At 42.4% G+C, this 8,359-nt stretch overlaps 1 protein-coding gene and 1 non-coding gene across 3 annotated transcripts in view; both read right to left on the bottom strand.

Annotated features, from left to right (window-relative positions):
• Positions 1–356: 356 nt before the first annotated feature.
• The window catches only part of LOC109633564 (uncharacterized), a 210,667-nt gene continuing 202,664 nt past the window's right edge, over positions 357–8,359 (bottom strand). For both annotated transcript variants that reach the window (XR_011245952.1, XR_011245953.1), the window contains one exon: positions 357–1,195. This is a non-coding gene — a transcript (uncharacterized protein). The remainder of the gene's footprint in view (positions 1,196–8,359) is intronic.
• On the bottom strand, positions 3,849–7,199 carry pou3f1 (POU class 3 homeobox 1). Its single transcript, XM_069537797.1, has one exon. It carries the CDS (start codon positions 6,931–6,933, stop codon positions 5,806–5,808), a length of 1,128 nt encoding a protein of 375 aa, XP_069393898.1. The 5' UTR covers positions 6,934–7,199; the 3' UTR covers positions 3,849–5,805.

The raw sequence follows: 8,359 nt of genomic DNA, 5'->3' as shown, positions 1-8,359 counted from the left end.
CATTAAATCAAAAGGTCTGCAGCTTCCCATGGCTTCTTAACACAACGTAAACTAGAAGGGCACACAAGAGTGCATACCTCAATCAAGCTCCATCAAATTGCACACACTAATAGTGATCAGGTCTCTAAATATTTTCTATATATTCGTCAACATCCATCAGTGAAAATGCCAAAAAAAACACCAGGCAGCGTTAAAGAAAGGGAAAAACAATTCCTGGATCCGGCCCCTGATCCAGATCCACAACAAAATGTGATGGCTTCTTCCCTGACACTTATCAAATCCTTCCACCCAGTTCTGTGGTGATGTGTCCAGTAGTTTTTTCAGAATCTTGCTTACAAACCCAAACTCTCAAACTACCTGTCGCATCAAGCCAAAGAAGTTCATGCTTCACTTGTTTTTGTTTCTGTTTGACGAGCACGATGTGAACTTGGTGGGCTATTGGCTTTTTCCGGTGGAATAATAAGGCCTTTGGCGCCGGTGCTCTTCGGCTCCGTTACACAAAGCAAGAGGATGAATTGAGCTGTTAAACAGAAGAAAACACAGTTAAGCTGGAGATGGATGCATGACAACAGAAGGTAGATTTCCTAACCTTACAACCCAAACCCTGTTCCTACAGATGTCTAATCATTCTCCCATGAGTCAGTGATAAATGATTATTTAACATCAGCACATTAACAATATGAAACCCCTTTAAATGATCTGAAAGTGGTTCCCAAAATCTAAACGCTTCTCTGCCTGTAAGCAGCTTGGCTCGTTCACAACGATGATGTGGAATCTCAAGAATCCCGACCAAGTACATTATTCAGCCGCTCCTATTATTTTCCATAATTGCCAGCATTGTAGTGGTGTTTGTAATGTCATTAATAACAAGCGTTGGCGTATAATACGCTTAATGTTATTTATCTGTTGGCACATAGCTTGATGCTGCTAATCCTCATTCATTTGCTGTGGATCAATGCAAATCCGCTAGTGTGAGTGAAATCCCCCTCCCCCTCCCAGAGCCGATGGTTCCTAATGTATTTTCCCACCATTAACCAGCCATAATCCCTGCTAATCATCACTAATCCACATCTCCTGTGTGTGACGATACTTCCCTGATGAAGGAGGCATCGGTGTTCGCCGGCGCCCGGGCTCTGCCGAGGCTGCAGCTCCTCCACGGGTGCTGCCCAGGGCCCACTCGGTGCAGGAGAGCGGTCTGCAGAGAGGGGAAGAGGAGCAGAGGAGGAGAGGGTGAACTGTGGTGATTTGTAGGTCAAATAGCTGGGTTTTGCTGTTTAGTGATGAGTTCTCCTCATGTTTTATTGATTTATCAGCATAATGGAGGTTGTGTCCCTCCATACGGACCAGAATAAAAATTGCATATCATCAAAAAATAACAGTTGGTAGCAGTCACCATGATCTCTCATGTCTGGTCAACTGTGGACTCCTTCTGTTTCACCATCTATGTCACTCCGGAGGCCTCTGTTTTTACATTGTATTTCAAACATGTCCCTTAAAGCCGCTCAGAGCCTGTTCTAACACGGAGGTTTGATCGCCGGGGTCATATTTAAAACTTTTTAAAATGTGATTTCTTTGATTTCTGCTCGATGCTGAAGTGGAGGAGATACAGGGCTGACGACTGGTCAGCAGGAGTGTGCACATGAGAGAGACAACACTTTACATCCTGCACAGCTACACACGTCAATCGCCTTCATATGAGAGAACGTTCTGTTCTGTAAAGTTTCTATAGAGCTTTCAAATGTACTTTTCCTGTGTTTCATCATCATACAAAGTGAACGGCTGAATGACTTGTTGTGTCTCACAGGCCAAAGTGCAAAAAGGTAAACACAGAACAACCACCAAAAGAAATGAAGGGGCTGTGTATACGTATATGTAAACACAGTAAAAACCAGCCAAGACTGACAGAATAACTCATCAAATGGATTTTAAAAAACAGCAGATACAACAAAACGCTGGTCAGCAACGTAGTTATCCACATATTATTACTGTGGGTGTATATGGAATATTCAATCTATGAAATAATAACATTGACAAACACTTTGCAAAGTGCTTTACATGGATCAGGATTAAAACTCAGCACCAAGGTAAATACGATCAGGGCACAAAATAATACAGAAATACAATTTCAAAATAAAGCATTAAACCAAGAAAACGGTCAACACATGAAAAGTTGTTTCTAGAGGTGATTTCAAAACTGACGGAGGCTCCGAGGCTTCAATATGAAATGTAGTGATTCTGTGTCAGTAACTGTAAGAATAATAGAATATAGATGAGAGTATAATACTGGTTGGACTAAGTGAAGCTGCTGACATTAATGATGGATGTTAATATTATTGTTATTATTATTTTTACAGCTCCTTTCTGTCAAACTCTGAGGCCGAGCTTTTGCAGTCCCCAGGTTTTGCCAGCTGGGGGCGCCTGTGACTCGCTCTTCTGTGGGACTGTGTGCTCCTTCACCTCCTCTTCCTCAGTCACCTCTGCACAGCTTCTTCATTTTTCATTTTCACTTTCGCATCACTGCAACTATAAAGTGCGATGCAAAAAAATCCGACGGAGCTGCGCAGTGTTTTCACGAATATCGCGTAAAGTTTTTCTCGTAACGAATGTCTCTGATGTAAAAAATAAAAATAAAAAATCAACTTTAAAATGAAATAGAAATTACGCAAATGGGAGGAAAACATTCGTGCATGTTGTTTGCTATTGTTTGAAAAGATGTGCACATTTTCTCAAAATACATCAGCAGCAGAATAAATGTCTTGACTTTGAGTTTCCTTTAGAAACTGAACGACACTTCCAACTTTTCTCTTTTATCGTGTTCGTGTTTGACGCTTTGATTCAGAAAGTGGCTTCAGATAATATACACGTGCGCGTGCTCGATATAACTATTAGAAATAACTTGCCCCTGATAAATAAAGTGAATTCTGACAAGTTGACGCTTCTTCTACAAACCCAGACTTTATAACATCGAGATTGTGGATGTAGATTTCCATCTTGCTTTCTCTATATTTTTCTTTTTATATATAAAAAAACATTTTCTGTGTTGTTGTTTTTTACCATTTACAAATAAAACCGTGGGGGTGAAAATACAAGATGGGCCTAATGATGCTTCTCTGAGAAACAGTTTCATATGTAGATGCAGAAACAATCAAACAGCCGCTGTGGCCCGTGATGCTACGAAAACAACAAAAACCTGAAGTTTAAAACTGCATTAAATAATTATGATTCAGAGAAACTGATGTAAAAATAGGTTTGCTTTGAATCAGGCCTTTATTTTTCCCTCTGAACTTCCGGGCCTGCTCCTCTTGGTTATTTTTCCTCCTCTATCTTTAGAAGAAGAGGCGGTTTTGTGGCCTGCAGGAGTTTCTGCTTCCAGAGATTTTCTTATTTTAATCGCTCAGAAGATGACAAGTGATGCTCGCTGGTTTATATAAGCAACGTTAAATAAATCTCTCTCTCTTCATAATAATAATCATAAGAAATAGTAACGGCGATAATAAGCAGTCAGACAATACTTTCGTTATTAATATTGCACAATTTAATACTGCGATTACACAAAGATGTGAACAACGTCAGAGACTGTGTGAACTTAGCCTGAGGTAAAATACTGTTGTCTACTCCCCTTAACAGCACATGTACACAGCTTCTGATTTGAAACGACCCCCTGTTACATAACGAACCACTGCTATTTCCACTGAACACACGGTGCGCTCACTGAACACCATTTATCATCATCATCATCATCATCATCTTCATCCTGTGTGTGTGCTGCTGCTGATGCCACAAACACACACACACAGCAACACACTGCAGGACGAGCGGGTTTGGATCTTAATGAAGACAAAAGACCATTTCTTGTATATATGTTTTATGTAAGTAATAAAATATTACTATAACATAAATATAAATGTGACTTTGCAGTCTACATTTAGCAATCAACATACAACCAATGTAGTAAACAAAAAGGAAAATAAGAACATACTGAAGTCCACTGCAACATAACCATTAACAGAGCTGAACAAAAAAGCTCCAAACACGTTTAAGAAATAAATATATATATATATAAATGGTCAGATTCATAAATGAAATCATATTAAAATATCTTCTTGGAATTAGTAAGTGTACAAAACTGCCCGGAAAGAAACAAAACCAAACAAAAACAATATCTCAGAACAAATACAAGTTTACATATTGGACATATTTACATATTGGAAATAATCCTGGCAACATTTTCTCTAAAATCTTTTTTTTTTTCATTATTATTATTATTTTTTCTTGGAAAAAAAAAGTTTCCCTCATCTTGTATTGAGTAGCACTGCTGTAGGCTTTTTGGACTGGTCCAACATTGAGAAATGACACACAACGCATGAGATTTTTCAGATTTCCTTTCAGGACAGAAGAAAAATAAATATATCGAAAGTACGTCCCTTCATCGCTTTCCCTTTAGGAATTATTATTATTATTATTATTATTATTTTCTTAACTCCGAATCCAGCGTTTTATTATAATACAATGACTATATGGGACAAAGGAAAAACGGTGTGGTAGTAACCAGATTAAAACATATATTTTAAAAAATAAAGAAACCACAGAGGAACATAATTCATGTACAGGCGTGATATTCCGACGTGGGGGCACTGAAGTTACCTGAGTTATTATTACTTTTCATTTCGTATGTGACCAATCTCTGTTGAAATGTCTGGAAACAACAGGGTTGAGGAGGCAGTGAGCAGTGTGCGCTCTGTGGTGACAGCCAGGGACCTGTAAACATGCTGGGCTTTTATTGGGTTTAAGCTCCACACACTATTTTATCAACGAACGCAAAGAAATTAAATTGCAATAATAATATTAACAAAAGAAGAATAAGTGCTCCATGCAAAGAAAACAATGACACAACCCTCAAAGAAAACAAGAAATGCCTGTTGCCCCTTTTTTTAGCGTCTGGTGCTTGTTTTGCAAATTTCGACGTGATGAGCTGCAAAGCTTTAAATATTATTTTTTTAAGGCATGCAGTCAGAACTTAGACGTCCTGTTGCACTGGACATTTTTCTGAAATACATTAAAGTGTGAGTCTTTTCTCTTTTTTTTTTTTTGTTCGGGTGCCACGATTTCTACCACTGCTCCTCCATCAGCTGAGTAAACAGAACAAATATTAAAAGAAGCTGCTCTGACGAGTCACAGCAAATCAAGACAGAAGTGACAGACAGTTCTGCAGAAAGAGGTTAAAACATATCTCCAAAGCAACAACAGAAAAAAAAAAACATCACACTTCATATAACAAAGAAAGTATACACCGATATTCAGAAATCTGGTTAATCAGTTTTGAGGCTGAAAAAGCAAAACGTGTTCATTCAGTGTTTTCAGCTCCAGTGTTGATGGTTTTTCAGGAAACCACGTCGCTGTGGTGAGTTCATTTTACACAGATGGCCTCAGTTGACACATTTCACGAAACAGCCATGGGATCAAATTTTACTCGTCACCTCCATATAATTTTGGTAAATAAAGATCTTTGTTTAAATGCGCACAGAATCAATAAAAGCGAACTTTTTTTTTCTCTTTTTTTCCCCCATGATTATTTTCTTAACATTTCTTTCTCGTCATCTATTTGTTGGAAATGACGATCTCCAAATACTAAGGGCAAAAAACAAAAAAATAAAAATAAAACTCATCTGTTCAACTTTTCCATGTCTCTTTTTCTCCCTGGAAAACAAAAAGCCAAACTTAAATACTGTAAACTCCATAGTCCCCAATTTTTTTTTTCTCTTTTCTATCCCCCCGCGGAAATGCTCGGATTGTTCATGAAAATAGTCACTGCACAGGACTCTGTAGTGTGCGGTGTAGAGGAGGGGTCTCTGCTTGGGAATATACGTCCTCCATATTCGGGTGAGGGACCCCCACTGGTGTCATTCTTTTCTCTTTTTGTCTTCTGTTGCAAAACCAAACGCGGACAACCTCTTTTTCCAACTGCAGAGTGCCGGCTAAAGTGCTGATTTCATGAGCAGATGGCTTTGGGCATTTTAAGAAATGATTCTCCAGCGCCCCTTTCACCCCCACTTCAATGGAGGTCCTCTTCTTTCGTTTCCTGCCCTGCGCAGCAATCTTGTCCAAATTGGTGGGACTGCCGGTGTTCGAGTCTGTCTCCTCCAGCCACTTGTTTAGGAGCGGCTTAAGTTTGCACATGTTCTTGAAGCTGAGCTGCAGCGCCTCAAACCTGCAGATAGTGGTCTGAGAAAAGACGTTTCCATACAGGGTGCCCAAGGCCAAGCCCACGTCCGCCTGCGTAAAGCCCAGTTTGATCCGCCGCTGCTTGAACTGCTTGGCGAACTGCTCCAGGTCGTCGGAGCTGGGCGCGTCCTCGTCCGAGTGGTCCTGGTGGTGGCTGAACGCCTGCTGGGGCGACTCCATCTGGTTGTCGTGGCTGCCCGAGTCGTCGTGGAGCGGGTCCCGCATGCCATGGTGCAGGGAGCCGGGCTGGGGACTCAACATCGCGTTGAGGTTTGTGTATCCAGGCTGCGAGTAGACCAGGGACTGGTGGCCGTTGGATGCTGGGGACAGCGGGGACAAGTGGTGCGTCGTGGTGGGCGCCCACGAACCATGGTGGCTACTCTGCGTCTGCTGGTGCACCAGGTGAGATCTGTGGTGGAAGCCGCTGCTCAGGTCCTCTCGGCTCGCCTGCACGCTGGCTTTGTGCTCCTGCTGTCCGATGTGGGTGCCGCTGGACCAGTCGGTGTTGGAGGTGGGCAGCCACTGGTGGTGCGTCAGGCTCATCGGGTGTCCCGTGTTGGTAGCCGCGAGCCCCTGCAAGTACTCGTGGTGCATCATTTTCTGCACCTCTCTGTAGGTCGTCCCCTGGTGCATCCTGTCCGAATCCGGATGCATGAGCGGGTTAGACGGTAAGGAGTTATTCCTCGGAATATACTGAGCTGTTGTCGCCATGGCTCCGACTTCGAAAACTGACGAGCACTTCGGAGGTCTCCAGGCTTTAGAGCTAAAACGCAACAACCTGCTCTGGGAGGTCTTGGGGAAGAGCGAGGACACGCCTCCCCTCCGCTTGTATTGGCTCCTCTCCGATTCGAGCCCACTGGGGACACATTCAATAGGCGCACGGTTTCAGAGCCTGGTACAGCGCATTTTTCGCACAGGATGAATAGAGCTCCGATCTTACATATGCTACAGAAAAAAACACATGTTCTATTTATTAAATGTCCCTTTGAGTTTTTAAAAGCACTCCTCTCATTTCGCATACCTGCTTTCTATTGATAACTCGTGCGCACTGATAACCTTTCTGCTTCCCCCCCATTCTCTCCGAGGAAGGTGCTGCAGCAGCAGCGGGGTTTCATTAGGTTTCCCTCAGTTTGGATCGGGTTGTTTTGCAAATAACCACGTGGGGGAGTACGGAGATCTTTCTGGAGGACCCCCCCCCCCCCCCACCACCACCACCACCACCTTTACTTCCACGCACACACACTTCTAAACACACGCCACACCCGTACACCTTCTATAATTGGTCACTGATGATTATAGCGCTCCTCATTTGAAACAGATTATAAGGCGCGATGCTGCAGCTCCGCAGCCTCCCACTCACGGAGAGGCGTGTAAATAAGATGCGTGTGCGTGCGTGAACGTGGCTGTGAATGCGTGTGACAAATCTGCGAAGCGTTCGCTCGATTTCAAAGCCTCCGTGTGTGTCATTTATTTGTATTGTCTCGGTAATTTTCAATGTTCTGTGATCTCATCATCACCACCCACTTAGTTATGATAGGCCAGGATTCGCTCTCTCACACTCTCTCTCTCTCTCTCTCTCTCACACACACACACAGACACACACACACTCTTACAGTGGGTGTATAGGTGACAGGGGTGACAGATTTTATACACAATTCATTCCCATCAGTCACTCTTCTGAGCGCAATAATATGGACGTTATCGAGGTTTAGTGCCATATCTGATAATAATCATTTAGCCCATAATTTGTCATAAAACAATCTAATTTAATTTCCACGTCACACTTGTGTCCTCCTGCCAAGCTGCTGCACGTTACTCTGGATTTCTCCCACCTTGCAAATTTAGATTTCACCGATTAAAAACAGGCCATATTCTTTTTTCTTTTTTTTTTTGTGGTAATTATTTCTAAATATCATTTACCTCTGGAAGCATTTCACAGAGAGAGAGAGAGAGGGAGAGAGAGACCTTGTGTTTCTTCCTCCCAGGCTCCTGCCTCACTATACCTCTCTCTCCCGGTTGATCTGATTATTTTTCCCTTCACGTTTTGTCCCAATAGCAAATTACCAATTCTATGAATTGCAAAGCAGCCTCAGAGACGCTGAGGGGTAGAGAGAGAGAGGGTGGTGGTGGTGGTGGT

This window comes from Paralichthys olivaceus, chromosome 13, assembly GCF_024713975.1.
Source record: "Paralichthys olivaceus isolate ysfri-2021 chromosome 13, ASM2471397v2, whole genome shotgun sequence".
NCBI classification, from domain to species: Eukaryota; Metazoa; Chordata; class Actinopteri; order Pleuronectiformes; family Paralichthyidae; genus Paralichthys; species Paralichthys olivaceus.
Note: the sequence above shows the minus strand (reverse complement) of the source record. Positions and strands in the feature narration are given on the sequence as shown.

What these genes read in the sequence shown, in the direction of transcription:
- pou3f1 (XM_069537797.1), bottom strand. Translation starts at nt 6,933, where the DNA reads ATGGCGACAACAGCTCAGTATATTCCGAGGAATAACTCCTTACCGTCT.